The 21,835-nt window shown below is 37.4% G+C and overlaps 1 protein-coding gene across 4 annotated transcripts in view; it reads right to left on the reverse strand.

Moving 5' to 3' along the window:
* Positions 1–279: 279 nt before the first annotated feature.
* The window catches only part of RGD3 (ROOT GROWTH DEFECTIVE 3), a 93,452-nt gene continuing 71,896 nt past the window's right edge, over positions 280–21,835 (reverse strand). For 3 of the 4 annotated variants that reach the window (XM_088980823.1, XM_088980826.1, XM_088980824.1), the window contains exons 19-30: positions 21,288–21,770; positions 20,602–21,140; positions 16,919–17,408; positions 16,745–16,813; positions 9,695–9,799; positions 9,376–9,603; positions 9,027–9,290; positions 8,883–8,932; positions 5,318–5,427; positions 5,169–5,251; positions 883–1,095; positions 280–751 (exon numbers count right to left, since the gene is read on the reverse strand). In XM_088980823.1, coding sequence (XP_088836949.1) covers positions 581–751; positions 883–1,095; positions 5,169–5,251; positions 5,318–5,427; positions 8,883–8,932; positions 9,027–9,290; positions 9,376–9,603; positions 9,695–9,799; positions 16,745–16,813; positions 16,919–17,408; positions 20,602–21,140; positions 21,288–21,770 — 2,805 coding nt within the window. In that variant the 3' untranslated portion in view covers positions 280–580. The remainder of the gene's footprint in view (positions 752–882; positions 1,096–5,168; positions 5,252–5,317; positions 5,428–8,882; positions 8,933–9,026; positions 9,291–9,375; positions 9,604–9,694; positions 9,800–16,744; positions 16,814–16,918; positions 17,409–20,601; positions 21,141–21,287; positions 21,771–21,835) is intronic. The other variant, XR_016110706.1, reaches the window with a different exon arrangement.

Below are 21,835 nucleotides of genomic sequence, written 5' to 3' on the forward strand. Positions count from 1 at the left end.
CATCAGGCAGTATCAATAATTTTTTTTTAGTTTTTTTTTTTTTTTTTTTTATCCGGTTCAGAGGAGATGGTTTAAGGTCTGTCCACCCCCTGAACTGGTCAAAACCCTGATACACCATCTGTAAGAGTGTATCGGGAAGCTCCAAATACGTGTTGACTGATACGTGTGAGATAATTGAACCATGATCATGGCATATATCCATTTCCAACCCGATGCACTTTACGGTACTTTGATCCTAGACATGGACTGGCATGGCAGAATTCAACAGAGAGAACACAATTCAGTAATGGTTGTAAACTTGATTATGCGAAGCTGATAGTCTGTACAACCTGAAAACTTTACAATTTTCTTTATCAAATGCATTTCATATGAATTAGATTGGACGAACGGGCTGAACATCAACCCGTCTTCCACTCTAGCCAGATTCCTACAAATATAATGGCCATGTACACCGAGAGAGAGAGAGAGAGAGAGAGAGAGCAAAAAAAATAAAAAAAAAGAATTAAGGTGACGGCATCAAAATCGCGAGCCCATGGACTCTTTTAACAATATACACTCTGTACACTGACTGCAGCTTGCTTCAGCCATTAAGCTTTGCTAGGAATTGGCTGAGATTGTATTCCTCTGCATACTGTGACTGGTCCCAAAGCTCCTCTAGTCCACCAAGGATGGCTTTCAACCCTTTCCCCCCACCTATTGGTTTTGAGTCTCCGTCAAAGTTGCCATCTGAACTCTTTGAAACAGCAGAACCCTGGTTCATCCAATGGAAATGGATTAGTTATGTCCAGAAAAACATGGCAGTTTATACTTTCTACGAGAAAGTCTGAACTGCATTAATTTAGATTGTCAGAGCTGCATTTAGTAATTGTGGACCAAAATCACCTTTCTGCTGGCCTGTGCGGGTGTGAATAGATCAAGTAACTGGTCCGTATTCATTGTTTTTAGACTAGTGTTCTCAGCATTTATGACAGCATTGGCAACTGACAGTTTAAACTTTTGGAGGCTCATAACTTTCTCCTCAAGGGTTCCACGCATGATCAGCCGATGGACATTCACAACTTTGCGCTGACCCAACCTGTGTGCTCTGTCCATTGCCTGCATAAACATTACAAACAAATGAAACTTGTTAATTATAAAACAGGTTATAGGCTTTCCCGCCCTCCAAATTTAGTCATAACCAGCCATGGCTCAGACGATTTATGGGATGTCTGAAAATGAGCAAAAAGGAGCAGTTTTGTGAAAGTCTTGTAAATGACATCATATACCACAACATATATTCCATTTTTATAGACTAGCCCCACTTGTCACATTACATAATGAAAATGAATTCCTTAAATTTTCAATACATAAAGGGTGTAATATGATTTCCTAATCACAAAGGATAGGGGGTTTTAGGCTTAACAATGTTGGACAGTTTATGCCCTCGAAATCCACTAATTGCTGCAAACATATTTTATTATGAATAAAATTTATTTGTAAAATCAGTGTCATGGGTACTGGTTTCTGTAAATGCACTTGATCTGCATTTTAGGATTGTGATCATTTACTGGTTTGAACTACTGAATTGGAAATATGACGATCAGTATACGGCTAAAATGTTTTAAACTAGTGGCTAGACCTAGGAACGCTTTGCCGAACAAGGTTGACATGCAAATACTACCTTGTGAGAAGGGGCAATATGTCTCTATTGTCGGAGTTGACTCTAGGTATGAGCATAGATGTTTGTGAATCATTGAACTGTACCCATTTCAGATGACTCCTACACTATGATTGGTAAAGTATCTGGTCGTTGTTTTAGATTTTATTGCATTTGACATAGCTAGCCAGTGATGTTTAATTGAGAGATATACATGGATGTCTTGGTACATTCATGAAAAAAATAACAAGTGTTCATTGTGACAGGGCCTGCTATTTCATCATATGTCTTCTATGATGGATTCCCCATAAATCCTGTCAACGGGTGATTTCGAAATGTTTTTTCACTTGGTTTGCAAATTATAAAAACTTATATATATATATATATATATATATATTAGTTAACAACTTGTTTGCAAAATGTTTTCCAAGGGACATCATGAAAAGGATAGGCACTAGATGTCTGTAAGGAAATAAGTCCTTCCCTATCATTCCAAGTGTAAAAAAGTGTGAGAAAAAGGACTATATTGATTGCTCGTAATACCTATTGGATACCATCTAGGTCAAACTAATGTTGTTAGGCCTGTGGGTGGCTAGGCCTGGCAAAACCTACCTCCAGATTAGGCTTGGGCCAAGTTGGACTCAATCCAATACTACGCAGCATGCTACACAGCATTGCATAATCACCTACTGCCAATAGCATTCTACTTGAACCTGATTACCACATTGGATGCTATCTTTAATTTGGATTATTTCCAAATTAGTTTGGATTTGTTCCTATTTGGCATTAAGCTGAGATTTGGGGGAAATCCCAATCCAAACCAATCACCACCCAGCATTGGATGCTATGTTATACAACCCGAAGTCACCGCGACAGAAGTAGGAGTGCAAATGGACCAAATTATGATCCAATCCGCATTCAAATCCAAAATCCAAATCCAAACCAATCACCACCCGGCATTGGATGCTATGTTATAAAATCCGAAGTCACCCCGACAGAAGTAGGAGTGCAAATGGACCAGATTATGATCCAATCTGAATTCAAATCCGTTCCAAATTTATTGGATTTGGATATTCCCTTGTCGGATTTTTGGATTCGATAATAGAAGCCGATAAAAAATTATGATCCAACTGTTCTTTCAACAAAATGAGTCACATCCATCCTAATTTCATTTTTCTCATTTTTCTTGAAGTAAATCTCTTCCAGTTCTTTAAAAGTTTTTCTCGCAAATTTTTTCTTCTCCTATGAATTGAACCCCAAACACTTTGCTCACTTACACTTCAATATTCACAATCTTTTCCAGGTCAACTGTTCTTTCAACAAAATGAGTCACATCCATCCTAATTTCATTTTTCTCATTTTTCTTGAAGTAGCTTTTCCTTCCACAATTTCGCAGTCTGAACCTGCCTGATTTTTGTCATTCAATGGCTTTGTCCCGTAGTTCCTTTTCCTTGTACACCCTAGGACCTGCCACACCCTACAACTGAACCGAACCTAGTTTATTGGAGATTAAACTACAGCACAAAGTCCCTGGCTTGCCAAGCAACCTACAACTGAACCGAACCAACCCGTGAACAATAGTTTAATCTCCAAGAATTATTAAAAAATTATTTTTTTATAGCAAAAATACACAATAAAATAAAATTTAAAAAGCTAAACAACAGTAGTTTAAACTCCAATAATTATTGAAAATTTTCTATTAAATAAAAAATAGATATATACATAATTATTTAAAAAATATTTATCACAAAAAACAATAAAAAATTACTGAAATTCAATAAATATTAATTTTAGTACAGATAAATATATAATAAATAAAGATTAAGTTTTTAAAATTATTATTAGAAAACAATAATTTTTTTGCAAGTTATTTTTCTAGAATTATTAATTGGTATAAATGATATTAGTTATTTACAATATTATTTGAATAGTACCATTATTTAAATTTTAAAATATTAATTACTTGTTGAATTTAATAATCCATAAAATTATAGTACTATTAATACATAATTTTGTTATTTTAACTATTTAAAATCTAGTTATGCTAAATATTTCGTTATTTAAAATATTTAGTTATTTAACTAAATAATTAAAATCTTAATCTATTTATTATAATTGAAAGTTATTCAGTAACTTTTTAAAATATATTATTAATTGATTTAAAACATTAATTTTAATATCTTGTTCTTTAAGATATTTAGTTATTGAAATATTTAAATAATATTTCATTTTTATTGTTAGATTTTTATTATTTGAATAACATTTAGATTGAATAATCCAGAAAATCATAATTTATATTGTTTGTACATAATTTCGTGATGAATTTTGTAAAAACATATAATTACTAATAATACGAATATTATTAAATCAATTACAATTATTTTTTCTTTTTAATAAATATTTTAAAATTATTATATAATTTTGTTAGAATATTTAAATAATTCTTAAGTTTTTTAATTTAAACTTTCTTTAGTAGATGTAGATAAAAAGTGGGGGAGAAGGTAAATAAGAATTAGAGATAACTAAGGAGAGAAACTCCTTACTAAATTAGAGATAACTTAGGAGAAAGTTGAGGATAGTAGGGGAGGTTGTTTAAGAGAAATTTTAGGATATTGGAACATGGTGGAGAGTAGAATTTCTTAGTTTCGAAAATGACATGGATTAAAAAAATTAATAAATTAAAAAAAAGGAGAAAACCTGCCTATAAATCCAAGGCACATGGTGTCTAGTAATAGTCCGGGATACAAAAGTTTTCAGTCACCTTCAACTTCCAAATTCTTGAAGTTAGACTGCTTAGAAAAACCTAGACCTTTCAATAAAGCCATCAGCTTAGCCTTTAGTGAATCTCAACCTCTAAAGGTTCCAAAGATATAAACATCACCTTGCCTGAAGAGTCTCCGAAAAGGCAAAAACATCTCCTGTACCTTCCCTTCCTGGGTTTGCATGGAGAGCTCCCATCAAAATTTAGTTTTATTTTGTTACATGCTGAACATCTAAGGTTTTCATCACGTTGCCCTCAAGGACCTAAAGACCGTAATAACACAAGTCCTCACATACACACAAGTACTGCATAACAAACCTAAAAAGGAACTTTCCAAAAAGAAAAACCAACTTAGGAACCTATAAATGGAGGTCTCCCAAAGGAGGCCGGTTATGTAGGCAGCCCCTCCAAGGGCTGGCCAACTTTTTTCCCCTTTGCCCTCCTCCCTATGATCCAGACTGCCGTTCTCCTTAGACCTTCAGGGCTAGACCACCTCAGTGCTGAATTCCATAGACCCACACCTGGAGTTAGTGAGAAGATGATCTCTTTTATATCTATTCCTATGCTTAACAAGTTATTAATCATATGTATACCTCAATAGATGGTAGCGCAGTATTTGCACATTTCATATTGGTAGAACTTGTTAATCCAGAGGTTACAATTTTAAGTGAAAAGGATAGGGAGCAAAAAGGAATATATGATTTGCAACCACATGTTACAGGACAAGCAGCATTTAGAAATTGCAAACTGACCCAAGGCAAAGAATAATACCTGGTGATCTCTCATTGGATTCCAATCATGTTCCATGAAAATAAGTGTATCAGCTGATGTCAAGTTCAAACCAAGCCCTCCAACTGCCAAAAGTAACATGTGAGCAATTGTTCAGAGCTGAATCAACTATTAAACAGTCAATATCTTACCATGTGTTGTCAGTAGAAGTACATCAATGGTGGGGTCTGAATTGAAGGCTTTCACAATTTCAAAACGCTTTTCTGGTTCAATAGAACCATCCAACCGCAAGTATGTGACACTGCTTCAAATGGAAACCATTATTAGACACAGCAAGTGTTAACATTAGAGATCTGTTTTACATTGCAAAATCAAGGATAAACATCATCACATTATCAGTGACAATAATTTTAATGCTTAGGAAAATGGAGAATAGTTTTCTACAATGTTCAGAGAACCAGACCAGGCATAGAACCAGAGAAGGGAGAGGTTCACAGGTCAGAGGTTCGACCGGGGTCGAACCATGATGATGTGGCATATACATATATATATATACTATGGGTCATATAAATACTGTATGTAATATATTTTACAACTTTTAATGTACTTAAATATGGTGGATGGATGGTAAGCTTCTTAATTTTTAAAACAAATGACTAGGGTTCAAGCTTTTTAACTTTCATTTTTTTAAATACATGCATAATAATGTAATATGTATAATAAATAGTCATTAATTAGCACAATTAAAGAGGTGGATTAGCGGTAATTAAGTAATCTGTGAAAATAAGAGGTCTTTGGTTCAAATCTTGTTAACAACATTTTAAAATTTCACTTATGCACCTTGGCAGTTTCATAAAACTGGGACTGGTTCACCAGTTTTCCGGTTCAACCGGCCGGTCAGCCGGTTTTCAGCGGGTTTTGAGCAAGTCCGGTTATTGGGGTATGACCAAACCGGTCAGAGTCCCAGGTCACAGTTCAACCGGTTCAACTGGCCGTCCGGTTTTGTAAACACTGGTCTTCTAGACTATTATCATCAATGTTTACAAATAGTTTTTTTGAGCCACAAGCAATCAAATGGTTGATATATGATGCCATACAACCATGAGCCACATAATCAAGCGTGTGGCATTTCCACCCCACCCAATCTAAGTGGAAATTGAGAATATCTCAGGGATATTCCACAAATCATGCAAAGTAGGAAAACAAGTAGAGGAGGTTTAGGTTAAGAATGGGAAATTAATGAAAAATTTTAACAGAAATTTAGAGAATGTGACCAATCAGGAATTGAAAACATTAAACACAAATAAGAAAATGCATATACCAATTAATTTAAAGAATGTGAACAACGAGGACCTGAAAAAAATCATGATTAAATAACGTCTGTTTTCTTTATAATGCTTGAGGTCCAACAGGTATACATACATGCAAACCAAATACTTGTATCCAGGTTCCTTCCTTCAACATAACAATAAATTTTGCCAACGGATGTAGTACAGGAAGGGGAGAGAAATAAGAAATGTAACCCCTCGCTAGTAGAGACAAGAGAGACAAGAAATGATAGAGAAACTGGAGCAAGCTCCGACAACCACAATTCCTTGAATCTTAAGACTGTTTGGTAAGAATGCAAAAAGCATATGCATCAATGTAAATGCAAATTCATCAAAAAGTAAGAATTGCAAACTTGGATTGGTTTTGCATTGATAAATTCTGTATTATGTTTGGTTGTGATACAAGTACAAATTTCAAGACCAGAAGTTTTTTACTTTAAGAGTAAAGAAAAATTCATTAAAAGGCAGAAAAAGATAGCACATAAGGAAGGTGATAAGGCATCATTCGAGAGAAAAAATAAAACCCCCAAAACAACCTCAGTACTATACCCTTACTTGGGCAATTACAACTTACAATCTCCTATCCCATTTTGAATGCAAAACGCCAGAAAAAATTACATTCATTTTCAGTGCAAAGTCGTATTTGTACCAAATAAGTATAAAACCGAACTAGAGTACAGATTTGCTTCAGAACACAGCCAAACTTTCATTTATGAAATCAAGCCTATCACTTCAATTGCACTGGCTCTATTTATCAAATCAAGCCTATCATTTATCAAACTGGCTAACTTTAATAGAACCCTGTTTCAACTAGGAAACTGACCAAAAACAACTTCTGACTGCTTGAGAACAAAGGCAAACCCTTGGGTAATTCATAAACACCTAAATAAATACTTAAACCTTTAAAATAACTTTAAATACCCACTACATATTCTAATTAAACTAAACAAACCAAAAGCAACTCCAACATAAATCAAGAAAATGGGAAGATACAAATTCCATTATTGACTAGCACCTTATCACTACAATCGCCTAAGCACTATCAAGACATGTTGAATTTATAAGATCTTGGTCACTATGCACAGATAACAACCTACCTAACAATACCAACCAAAACTGGAAATAGGCTGACAGAAAGGCGAACTGATTGCATCTTTACCTTTTCTAAATTCTGAAACCACTCCAATAAGACTACTTAAACTAATTTGATACTCCAAGATAATAAATATGGAGTCTCTTTACTTTCTTCAACTTATGAATCACCAACTTATCAGATTATAAGTCATCACCGTGGATATGCTATATCAATAAATCCAATTGCACTCTCATATAATTTAAAAGTTATTATACAATTTAATTTATAAATTATACAGATCAATATTATACATGTTGTATATGTAAAGGCATGCAACCAAATTCATCAAATAGAATAAATCCACTACCGTACAATTTATCCTAAATTACTCCCACCTCAGCCCAAATCAATATTCCAACTATATGGGGTTTGCTAGATGAATCATGCATTGACAATATTCTAGGTAACAGTAGCACCCAGTTACCAAGCCAACACTAATGCCTTTCACTTGCACATACCAAATTGAGATATTTGCTAATATATCAAAACTTTCTAGCATTGGGGAAATATCAAGAGATATTTTAGAATTTTCAATTCCAGCCTTCTCCAGAGATTTGTGTTTTGATGATTGAAAAAAATGAAAAATGCTTGCAGAAATTCCACTATGATTTGGTGAAATTGCAAATTTCCCAAAAAGCAGAAAAGACAAAGCCTGCTTGCATAACACCAAGAATCCTCCCAAAACCTCACTTTTTCTCAATTGCACACTTGGAATTTGTAACTTGTGGCCATAGTGTCCTATAAAATAATTCCACTGGCTTGACTAGATGATTTCACATTTTGCATTGCTGCATGCACGATCTTGTCTACATGTTATGGCTCAACCAGACAATTGCACTGTATTCAATTTCTCCAAATCTCAATCAAAGGTAAAAAAAAAAAAAAGGAATTACAGGACAAGTGCCAAATATATACAAACAGCACGCAATTCCTACAAGCCTCAAGAACAAGAGAAGCATTGATCCAGTAGCTACTTTTCTTCAATAACCAAATAGTATGAACATTAAAGAATTTATTGCAAGGCAATCACAGAGGATATAAAGTTATACACCTTAGTTAAAAGCCATTCTCAATTTGGAGGGGGAGGAAGAGGGAAAAGGAAGTGGAAGAGAGTAATACAGAATAATAATATGTTCAATATAAGAAAACAATGGACTGAAACCTTGGAATATAAAGTATTGACAGAGAAGATTATTTCTAACAGGATTAGTCACCAAGAGAAGAGAATTAGAAAATATATGCATGTTTACATGCAATTACCGAATGCAAAAAGTTAAGCAATAAAAAATATACCTTTTCATATGAGTTTGAAATAAGTCCCTTTCAATTATGTCCAACAAACCCTGCATGCAGTGATCATTTAAGAAGGGGATGATAGAATGACCACAACATAAAACAGCATAAAAATCTAAACCAAACATCAAAGAGAAATGATACTTTGTGCTGAGCAAATATCAAAACTCTGTGCTGTCCAACACCAACGGCACCTTCAGAATTGGAAGCATCAATACCTATACCACATTCTTCCAGTATTTCTTGAAGAGCAACTAACTTAGGAGAGTGGTGCAATTCACGAAGGGCTGAGATAAAGTCAGAACTGTCAGGCATGAGTTCAGACAGAAAACTTGTCAGGGAATCTGGAAGCCTTTCACCAATGACAAGCAACGGGTGACTACATAGCTTTAGAAGGTATTGAAGTGCCTGTAATGTAAAATTAGGAGTGAGTACAGTTAGTTATAAAGTGATAAAATAAAATGCACTGGTAATAATTGAATTGCCACTAAACCTGGAAGACATGTGATGATGCTCCCCGTGAAAGGCTATTTCCTTCTGTATCGTGTGAGCTGTTTTGTTTTACAATAGATGACATTTCCTTTTTCACATCTGAAGCAGAGAACTGTTCATATAGTTTTATCTGGATAGGGCTCAGGTCACAGTATCGATCCTGGATAATTTTCTCTGGTAGATCAGACAAAACCTCATCTTTTGTTCGACGGAGCAGGAATGGCATGACCTATCATGTAAAGGAAACCATGAGTTGACAATTGGACAAAATTGCAAAATCTCTTCTTGATTATCAAATGCTCATACGACAAGGAAAAAACCTGCTTATGTAATGCTTCCATAGCAAGGGCACCTGCTTCAGCATCCTTAGCAGAACATTTAGAATCTCTAGCTGCTAGCAATGGTTTCCCGTAAGTTGCTTGGAACTGAAGAAATAACACCAAGTTAGATGATTTTTATCGACAAACATTCAATACATTATAAAAACAGTCAGAACATCCACCAGCCATGATGGAAGAGAATATGTCAAAATCATCTAAACTGATTTTCTTACTTAGCAACCTTATCTGCTGCTCTATTCCCATGGCGAATATAGATCACACACAGATTAAAAAGAACATCCACCAATGTTTGACACTTTAAGGGCATAGAAAAGAAAATCTAAAGGAAAGAAAGATCCAAAGACTCACAACCTATGTTCATTGTAGCAAGCCCAAACAGCTATTCATTCATATAACAAACAGAAAAGGCAATAAAGTAGTTAACTGGTCACATAAGGCTTTCATCAATCCTTGACAAGACCAGAATGCTAGGACAATGATGAAGGTGAAGACATTTCATAATTCATATAAACAATGTAACTTCTGGCTAGTAGATGCAGACAAAATTTTTTTTTTGACAGGAAACGGTAACTTTCATTAGATAAAACCATAAGAAACAACTGTCACCTTCCAAAGTAAAAGGTGACCCCTGAATAACAAAAATCTTACAACACTGCACAAAACAAAAACTCCCCATTCACCCCCTGTTTTGCAAGGTAGTCAGCTAAAGAATTTGCTGACCTCCTAGACCAATACACTTTTGCATCCAGCTCCCTTGTGAGGCTCAATAATTCCCTTACCTGTTGTCCAAGGGACCACGTTCCCAAACTGTTTGATTGCAGCCATCCTACTACTAATTTTGAATCCTCCACTTCCAACTGTTGGAAACCCAATTGCTTGGCCCATCTGAGCCCCTGGAAGAGCGCCAAAACTTCAGCTCTAAGCGAGTCCCTCACACCTACTGGGCCAGAATACAGAGCTAGGATTTTTCCTTCCGCATCTCTAAACACACCCCCTATTTCCAGAAGGTCCGGGGTTCCAAATAGAGCTGCCATAAAAGTCCAGTTTGACATGACACTGCAAAGGAGGGGACCAAACTTCTTTTATGGTAGGTGATGAAGTAAAAGATCTTGCTGAAATATTCCAGCCTCTAATCAAATCATCTGTAGAGACATCCTTGACCAATTCAAGAGTTTTCAGCCAATGTACTGCCTTGATGGTGATCCCTTCAATAACTTCAGGAGCTGATTTTTCTTTCCCTTGGAAAATCCTATTGTTTCTCTCTTCCCATACTGCCCACAAGATAGCTGCCCTCGCTGTTCTTCACATCACCCTTCCTTTCTTCTTTGGTTGTCGGAAAAAGCTAGGGTCAAATAAATCTGCTACACCTGTGAGAGGATTCCACCTACAATCAAACAGAGAGGAGAACCAATCCCAAATTAGAGCACTAAAAGGACAAGAAATTAATAGGTGACTCACCGTCTCACCATTCCCCAAACAAAGGCTACAGACATGAGGTGACAAGCACCAATTTGGTCTCTTTCTTTGAAGCACCTTCAAGTATTTATTTTTTGGAGAAACACTTCCCAACAAAACGCCCTTACTTTTGGGGGGACAGGAGCGCTCCAAACTTCTTTAACAGGAAAAGAGGAAACCGGGCTAAGTCGGACCAAAGCATTAAAAAACGAAGAACAAGAAAAACTACCTGTAGAAGTTTCTGCCCAAACTCTACTGTCCGGAGAGTAGTGGTCTAGAAAAACTAAACTTAGAAGAGAAAAAATATCAATTGTTGACTCCACTTCTGAGTCCCTCAAACCTCTCCTTAGTCCCAATCCCCTGGAATACGAAAAGAAGAGATAAATTGAGATTTTTTCAAAGAAAGGAAATAAAGGTTCGGAAATCTATCCTTAAGAGGAGATTCCCCAATCCACAAGTCCTCCCAAAAAACAATTTTATTACCCACACAAGCATCATACTTGATGAAAGGATAGAAGAAAGGCAAGATACCAACAATATCTTTCCACGGGGAAAAACGCGAAGCCCTTGGGTCGAGTCCAGCGTCCCATCCATTTGCTGCCATTCCATGAATACTTCTTATCACCTTATGCCATACACTCTCTTGCTCCTTAGGAAACCTCCATAACCATCTGCCTAACAAAGCTGCATTTCTTATTCTAATATTTCCAATCCCTAAACCCCCTTTGTCTTTCTTTCTAGACACCACTTCCCATTTTACCCTATGATCCTTTTTGGTATCTCCAGGCTCCCATAGGAACTCTCTCATTTTTTTCAATCTGATTTGCAATCTTAACAGGCAATTTGAAGGTAGACAAAAAGTACACTAGCAAATTTGCTAGTGTTGACTTAATTAGAGTGATTCTACCCCCCAAAGAAATGTAGTTCCTTTTCCAACCCGCTAGTCTTTTTGAGAATCTTTCCAAGACTGGGTACCAAAAGCTAACAAACCTCGGATTTCCTTCCAAAGGTAAGCCTAAATACTTAGGGGCCATTCACTTACCTCACAACCTAGAGATCTAGCCAACAATGCCACCTGACCTTCTTGCTTATTAATTCCAGCTACACAGCTTTTATTCAAATTTACTCTTAAGTTGGAGACCTTTTCAAAATTCTCTACCAAGACCTTTAAATTTTCCAACTCCTCTGGATCTCCTTCACAAAAGAGGATCAAGTCATCAACAAATTGAAGGTGGGTTACAACTATTTCATCCCTCCCTACTCTCCACCCTTTAATCAAATTTCTAGCATTGGCTCTAGTAATCTGGACACTCAACACATCAACTATCAGGGTGAAAAGGAGAAAGAGGGTCCTCTTGTCTTAATCCTCTCTTTGCTGGGAAGAAATCCTTGGCCACCCCATTTACTAGAATGGAGTAGTGACATGAAGAGATATAGCCCTTAACCCACATGCACCACCTTTCTCCAAATCCTCTGATTCTCAATACTTCCAGTAAAAAGTCCCAATCCACCAAATCATAGGCCTTCTCCAAATCTAGTTTGCAAATCAGACCCTTTTCTCCTTGTCTTTTTCTGTAATCCACACATTCATTGGCAATAAGGATCTGATCAATAATTTGTCTTCTTGACACAAATGCCCCTTGGTTCAGAGAAATCAAAGAAGGTAGTACCTTTTTATTCTTTCTACCAAGACCTTTGATATAACCTTATACATACTCCCAATTAGGCTTATGGGCCTAAAATCCTTTGGGTGGTTTGCATTTATCTTTTTAGGAATCAAAGCTATGAAAGTAGCATTGGCACCCGAATTTATCTTACCTCTCTCAAAGAATTCCAAGAAGACCTCCATTAAATCACCACCTATAATATCCCAACAATCTTGGTAAAAGGCCATTGTGAAACCATCTGGGCCTGGGGCTTTAGATCTTTCCATTGAAAAAATAGCATCTCTTACTTCTTGGACTTCAAAATTCTTTTCTAGTTGATCCATCAAAACTCTATTCCCAGGTAGCCAATCAAGGTCAGGGATTTCTTCTCTCTCTCTTCTTGGGCTGTCATAAATGGATTTGAAATGCTCTACAAAGGCTCTTGATATCTCCTCCTCACTTGTAATCACTTCCCCATTCCATTCCAGCCTCCCCACAAAATTCTTTCTCTTCCTTCCATTTACTAAGGTGTCAAAAAATTTGGTATTCCCGTCTCCCTCCTTCAGCCACTTACACCTGGATTTTTGTCTCCAACTTATCTCCTCTTTCCTTATGATTTCATGCAATTCCTGTTTCAGCTTCCAATGCTCTTCCCTCTCTCGTACTGTCATTCTCCTCTCTGCCTCACCTCCATCAATTGGCAATCCACTCTTTTCTTTCTTCCACTCTTCCAAATTCTTCCTTGTTCCAAGCTTTGATTCTAGCTTTTAGGGCCTGCAACTTTTTATAGAATTTGTACCCTTTCCATCTGAGTTCCACTTGGTCTTCTTCCCACCACAATTGAACCTTTTTTATAAAATCAATATGTAGCAACCACATGTTCTCAAACCAGAAGGGACATGGCCCCCTTCCTATGTTTTCTTGGGATAACCTAACTGGACAATGGTCTGAGGTAAGTCTAGGGAGAGCCCTCATTGCTAGTCCCCTCCAAGCAGATTCAAATTCTGAAGAGAATAAGAATCTATTTAATTTACACAGGGGTTCTTCTTGGAAGTTGGACCAAGTGAAGTTTGCTTGCAACATAGGTAGCTCTCTCAATTCATATGAGTCCACAAAAAGGTTGAACTTTCTCATGCTAGAGGTCACCCTATGATTTGAATTGGTAGTTTCATTTAGGAATCTTATGACATTAAAGGTTGAACTTTCATTTTGGTAGTCTCTCAATTCCTTCCTTCCTGTACCTCCTCTTTCATAATCCACACCACACCTAAGTCTTTCGACTACACTCATCTTTTTTCTTCTTGTTTTAGAATTCTCTCCCTCCCCTTTGTTTAAAGCTTTTAACCGAGTTACTTCTTGTCCTTTTTTCTTATTCTTGCTAAGTTTTTTATTTGCCTTTTTAGTTCCAGCACCACTCTTATTAATCTCCCTCTCCTTTTCCATAGAAGTAGTCCCAATCAGTTCCGTCCCCTCTTCTGATCCCAACCTGGAGTAAATTTCCACCTCTATCAACTGCTTGAAAAGGATCACTATTAATTCCCAAATTCTCTCCCCTTCCTCCTTAGACCCTTCTACATCCTCACCGACCCCCATCTCCTGTGTTACTCCCGCCGAGTCACTAGGAACCACAGCTGTTGGGCAGGACTTGGAGACACCTGCAGGCTGAACAGGCAAGACAACCGGAGAGAATAGGATTAGTTGAAACAAAAAAAGGAACTAAGAGGATTGGCACAGCATACTGGGCTTCAAAGGGTCTGCACTAATCTCCACAAAAGACTGGACTAAAGGGATTTTAAGTCGGGGATTCTCCTCCAAACCAACTTTTGAAGGGAAAGACGGGGATGAGGATAATCCTGTAGCTTTGCTTGCTGAATGCTGACAAGGAGGCACTCTACTAACACTTGGCTATGTCTCTGGACAGGGATAGGAACTGCTCCATCTTTGACCAAGGTATTGTCCTTGCCCAGGTGAGGAACTACTGCACCGTAGCTCTTCTGAGTTCCCAAAAGAAGTCCAGAGGGTGCTGGTGAAGAAGGTTCGAACAGAAGTCTTGTTCCCATCTCCGTTTCCTCCAAGAAACTTTTGCCACACCTACTTTTGACGCTGCCTATACTGGAACCTCCAGAAATTTCCACAGCAGTCTTTTCCCCTTCAAAGTTTACCCAATCTGAATCAAACTCATCCTCTTCCTCTTTGCTTCTGCTATACCTCGGATTTGGTCGTTCAGGGCTGGTGGAGTAAGAGACCAGCCTCGGCCTCCAAAACAGTTTTTCCGCAGCCTTAACAGATTGAACCTTCGAACAGGGCTGAGATGGGACGATGATAGACATCTTTTATCATCTCCTGTTTTCTTTGCCTCTCATCACGTGGTCACTTAAAGTGGCATGTGACTTAGCTCTAAGTTGGGCCCTGGTCCACTTTGAGTTCCATGTTAAGAGGTGTAGAAGCAATCGAGTGGAATATCTCATCACTGTAGCCGCCCCTGTCTTCAATATTAGACTCAATGCACTGATATCTAGCTCGTCTCCCATCAAATCTAAAAGAGCTTTATGATCTTCAAAAGGGGTAAACAGTATTGGTCCTTTTACCTTCAAATTTCTAACTAGTCTTCTGCGATAAGCCTCCAGTTTTCTGGTTTTTTTCAACTTCAACCACCAATTTCTTTTCCCAAACTACCTTTTCGGTATTGTAAGCCATTTTATCAATACCCAGACCATTCACCAAGAAATGACTTTCAGTTTCTTTTTCCTTTTCAGGGTAAGGTTCACTCGTTTCTCCATACCCCTGCTTCAACCCCATCAATACCCAGACCATTCACCAAGAAATGACCACTCACTCCAACTTGATCTATTTTTCCCTTCAGGGATACAAACTAGCTGCTTCTTCCCTCTTCCGAAGTATTCAACCAACACAAGGAACCTTCCCTTTTTTTTTTCCCTATTTCTTCAATACAACAGTATTTTGCTCACTTGATGTCCCTCCAAATGAGGTAATAGGGTTCAACAGTGCTCTCCAAGATTGCAGTCATTGGATGAAAAGGCTCCTTGGATGAATGCCATATGAAAGAATATTTCTCTAGAAAGTAAAATAACTAGACCAATGTCAAATGCATATTTTTCTAGAAAGAAATGGAGAATCATTTATTTCACTTGGATTTTAGCCACACAAATCCTGCCCCACAATTGATCTCAATCATAATCCATGTTTTGCTTTCAAATGTAAGCTTTACAATTTACATGATTTCTTACCGTCACTTATGTTTCCTCGGTCTTACCCTAGCTCTTCTAGAGATTTCTACTTGAACCAAGTCACTCACTAGTTGTAGAATCAAACCATCTCAATTAATTGTCGCTCATCTTGTCACCAACTGGCGGCACTCCTTAGTCTTCTCTAGACTCTAATAACAATACTTATAATCTTTGTCATTATCATCATCACCATCTAAGCCCGATCACAGGGGTCAACTATCATTTATAATACTGTCCTTTCTAATTTTACCATGCATCCATTTCAGCTACACTCATTTTTTTAAACATGTTGCTTCTTGATTGTCCGTCACTCTATTCCAGTAAAACAATTCTAGTATTCAAGTTGTTCGTAATGTAGCAGAAAATAAACAAACTTCCCTCCTGTAACATCTCCAGTCAACAGAATTGGACCAAAATAATTTCTAAAGCAGCAAGGTCATTGCCCGAAAAACGTGTTAATAATATAGAAAAATTCATTATAGAATTGAAACTTTAATGTCATGCTCACTGTTGCTCAATGCACTACTTGTATGTCTCACTTGATCTCTAATTTGTTGTTACAGGCCATTCTCTCATATTATTTGTTAACAAACAAGAAATATAATCAATGCAACAAATATTTAGATGATAACTGACAAAAAAAAGCAAGTTATATATTAAAGGTAAAGATCAATACGTACTTGCCGCTCAGTTCCAAGAAACCCTGGCATTAAGAAGTCAAAGAGGGACCATAACTCCAATATGTTGTTCTGAAAAACAAATTAAATATTTGTCAAAAAGAACCTAGAATTTCAAGATTGCATTTTATTTTCTACCCAACCATTTTAACCATCAATGCCAAGAATAAAACAAACCTGTATGGGTGTTCCACTCAATATAAGACGGTGTTCAGCTTTCAACTGTTTCACTGCACCAGTAACCTTAGACTTCGAGTTCTTAATTATATGTCCCTCATCCAATATGCAGTAATTCCAGGGAATCTGTCCAAGATAATCAATATCTTTACGGACCACATCATAAGAAGTTATGATAACATTATGCTTATCAAAATGACTGCGGAGAGAGATCCGTTCTTGGGCAGAACCAACATACTGGAGAGGAATCACCACAGATGAATCTATGTACTTGTCTATTTCATATACCCAGTGTCCAACTAGTGTAGTTGGACAAACAATTAGGGACCAAAGATCCTTGCCATCAATTGAAGAACGACGGTCTACAATGTCAGATGCCACAATAGCCGATGCCTGTAGTGTTTTACCAAGTCCCATATCATCACATAAGATTCCATGAAGCTTGAAACGCTTCAAGAAAGCTAACCAGTTTATACCCTCTTGTTGATACCTGGAAGCAACAAAAATTATAAACCTCAAAGACCAAACTACAGATCCATTCAATAACACTTCACGTTCTAAATAATGAACAGGAAATATGCATCACCAGGTTCAATGCAAGAATAAACACAAGATTGAATAAAGATATTTAGGAACCTCAAATTGCATATAAAAATAACACTATTTTCATAATGATCATAATATAATAGGTAAAGTGGGCACCACCACTTAACCAAGACAGATTCTTTTTCAAATCTCTTACATTCTATGATTCTTTCTTCTTCTCTTTTTTTCCATAGATCTTCTCTGACAGATTACATGGTATCAGAGCATAATCTGTCAGAAAGGAATGTAGCTTTCTTTCTGACTCTCTTCTATATTTCATGCCTGATCCCTTCAACAACTTGAAGGACTAGAGATCTGATTGATCGTCTCTTTTCTCTCTCCCATTTTGCCTCCTTCTTTGTAAGAGAAAGGTTTATTACTGGGTTGCTTCTGAAGAGATTGAAGCACGTAGAAGGCTCTGTTGGACTGCAAGGAAAATTTCTTGCTGAGTTCAATCTGGACGGTGTTTGTGGAAGCCTGTTATAGTTCAAGAAGGTGCTGAAAGGTGACCAGACCTTGCTTTTGATGCGGGGTTGGTATTTTCTATTTGCTGAAATAAAAACCAGAGTTCTAGCAAGTTTGCTCAGACTGTACTTAATGAGTTACAGTGGCAGTGGTTGCATGGTGCAAGTATTAGCATGTTGTGAGTAAGTATTTTTTAGATCAGTTTTGACCCTCCCAGAAAGCAGTGGTGCTGTTTTCTTCAATTGTTACAGTCACGTGCCTGTTTGACCTGAAAAGGAGTGTGTTTGTTATTTAGTGTTGCTGTTTTCCTTTTGGAAGAACAAAGGAGGTTGGAAGTAGTGTTACAGAAGTATCTTCAGAGGGTTCTGTTAATTCAAACTCTTCTGGAGGGCAAGTTGCTTCTGGTGGTGGAATGGGCAGCATGGGTTTACTTGTGTCCATTGTTCTTCTTGATGGACTAAACTACTAGGAAAGGTCCAAGAGTGTGAAGATGATTGATGGAGCCAAGGGAAAGTTGGGGCATCTCATTGGGAACACTAATAAACTTGCTAGTGAAGGGGCTGATTATGAGAAGTGGGAGCAAAAAAGTTATATGATTATGTCATGACTTACATCTTCAATTCAGCCTACTCTTAGAATTTTATGTGGGCCGAAATAGCCAAGGAGATTTGGGACCAAGCAAAATAAATATATTCAGAACAAAGACATTTTGTTTGGATCTACCACCTCCAAATTGAGTCACGGCACGGTTTGCATGTGTAAGGAGTTGGACACTTCGACTATTACAAGACTATTAACTGGTACAGTGATGAGGATGCTCCAGCCTATAGAGAGTTGATTTCCTAACAAAGAAATTTTTTTGGCTTCTAGCAGGTCTGAATTCTATTTATATGAACCTATCTGTGTTCAGATTTTGGATGGTCAAGTGCTTCCAGGTCTTGAAGAGGTTTTTGCATTGATTCAGTCTGAGGAAAGTAGGAAGACTGCAAAAGAAGGGTGAAAATGATAGGGATTAGCTTTGGTGGCGCCATTGTAAGATGCCTAGCCACACAAAAGAATTTTGTTTGGACTTGACTGGTAAGCCTAAGAAGTTCCAACGGAAGCATAAGTACAAGGCCTAATGCAGCTACTATTGCCTCCTTTGCAACTAAGAAAGAAAGTCAGCAACAACCAAATCAAAGTATCTCCTCTATGGGCTCTATATCTAAAGGTCTTCTAAGTACAATGCATGATCAATTTAACCAGTTTGGGCATGTTGTCAAACAGTTTGAGCATGGTCTTCTAAGTACCATGCTCTTTATGTCTCAACTTCACTTCTCAATCACATTGGATCATTGAAGCAGGATCCACAAACCACATGACTGGTCAAGTTAAACTTGTTGATGGATTCTCTCCTACTATTATGAGGTAGGAAGTTATCTCCCTACCTATGGGCCTTGGCTTATTTGATGTTTACCATGTTCTCAAGATGTCCATCAGCCTTCTCTATATTAGTTGCATTACAAAGTCCTTCAATTGTTTAATAACCTTTTTCCCCAAAACTTGTGTGTTTCAGGATTTGGCTTTGGGGAGAAAGTTTGGTAGAGGACACATGAATGATGGTCTCTATATTATGGATTCAATGGCTTCTAAACTCTAAAGTTTCCAAAGGCACAAGTTTATTGAATCAGTCAAGTTACCATAAGAGTCATTGTAATAAAAATCAGAGTCATTTATCTTTTGCTTCCTTGAATATCTTCTTCCCAGATTTTTGCCAATGTCTTTATCCATGTTAGAGTGCTCTACTTCTCAATCGAGTAAACCTTTTAGAAATTCACACCTCACTATTTAAAGAAGATTTGATTTTCCCTTCCATGTTGTGCATACTGAGGGGTAGAGCTCCTTTGAGTCCTTTAAAGTTGAACCTCGTGTTGAATCTTCTATAGTTTCTTCTGTTCCCTTGGTTAAGTCTTCTTCTCCTCCTAACTCTCATATTCCTGTTTCTCCACCTCCTCCTGCAAACCCTCCTATTTTCATAACACATCCTATTGTTTAGAGGAGGCACCAACGGCTAAGGCACAAGAATACACATGTTCCCCCATCTCTAGTTGAAGAGAGGGCAAGTCCTACACCGCTATCTCTAATACCTACCTTCCCAAACCATGACCTACCCACTGCTTATTCTTAAAGCCTTTTGCCCCCTTCCCACTTTTCCTTCCTAGCCTCTATTTCCTCCCAACCCATTTCCAAAACTGTAGCCAAAGCCTTATCTAGACTAGAATGGGGAGGTGCCATAAGAACTGCAATAGAATCACTTCATAAGAACAATTCTGGGACATTGTAGACTTGCCTTCTAGGAAGGAGCTAGTTGGATGTAAGTGGGTTTATACCAAGTATATGTTGGTGGTACGATTGAGAGATATAAAGCCCACCTTGTTGCCAAGGGTTATACTCAAGTGTATGGGATTAGATTATATGGATATCTTCTCTCCAGTAGCTAAAATGACTTCCGTTAGGGTCCTATGTCTTTGGCAATGAGTTGTGTTTGCCTAACAAACTTAAAATTATGATACAATGTAAGAAAACAAAAGGGAATTGACTAACAGATATAGTTAAAAATGGGTAGCAGAAAAGACAAACAGGTTAACAAGTACCTCCTTAATGTTACTTTTAGTTCAGTGGAAAGTTTATAATCATCAATATGGGAATTATCCAACAGTTGTTCAAGAAACTGTGCATCTTCTGTACTTCTAGATAAATCATCACTCAGACCAGCTGGTGGCGGAAGGCCCCTAGCTAATGGAAGTAGTGGTACAAGAGCAGCAAAACTATGCGTCACGCTCTGTCTGACAGCATGATCACAATCACTCATACACCTTAGCAGAGGGACAACTAACAAAGGAGCATAAGGGACAAGATCCACCCCTAAACCCTGAACAAGCAAAGTTACAAGCATCCCAGCTCCTTGTCTTGCATGAACAGAAGTTGAATCGCCCAACATAGGAATAACTTTCGCAATGACAACTCCCATGACGTGTATAGTCATTGACTTAGCCATTGAGGTGATACACCTTGAAGCAGCTAATCTAACAGCAACATGGAAATGCCGCACACATTCGAAGATGCAAGGTAAAAGTGTGAGTAATTTTAGTCTTAGCGTATCATCCAGCATAGACACAATGGAGCGAACCACCTGGAAAGCATCACATATATAAGATAGAGAACATTAAACTCCACGAGAACAAAGGCAATTGCAAGGATGGATATAGAATAGTCAACAAAGAACAAAATGTCATTCAAAATAAAGGTGATGGACATGGAAATCAGAAACAATAATAACCTGGATATTGTTTATTAATATCTGTGGATCCTTAACAGAGGCAATTGCAAGCTTCAATCGATGATCATCCGTAGAAATAGGCCCTTCCAAACTTCCAGGCCTGAGAACTTCAGTTAGGCAATCCCACAACTTTGGAAGTTTATCAAATAGTGAACTTCCAAACTTTCCACATAAATGTTTAAGTGCAAGCTCTGATCCACGTTTACTTATAAAGCCCTCAATCCTTGACCTGTCTTCCACGCCAGCTAGCAAATGAACTCTTGTCTTCTGATTACTGATATTTCTCCCAAAAGACAGCAGATTTTGATCCTCGATAATCTCCATGGAATTTATTATGGCAGCTTGAGGTGTCTCACAAGGATCCACACATGTCAAACTACAAAGGTTCTTAATTAATTTATCATTTGGACCAGGTTTACGTGTGATACAGTGATAAATAAGCTCAGCAAGCGCCTCAGCTGCCTTCTCTTGAAGAATTTCCTCCTAGCATTATTTGGTCAAAAGCAATATTAAAAAAACAAAGCACACATTCCTATACAATTTGAAAC

The sequence above is a fragment of the Nelumbo lutea genome, chromosome 3 (genome assembly GCF_056320005.1).
Source record: "Nelumbo lutea isolate HS-2025 chromosome 3, American lotus-T2T, whole genome shotgun sequence".
In the NCBI taxonomy this organism is placed as follows: domain Eukaryota; kingdom Viridiplantae; phylum Streptophyta; class Magnoliopsida; order Proteales; family Nelumbonaceae; genus Nelumbo; species Nelumbo lutea.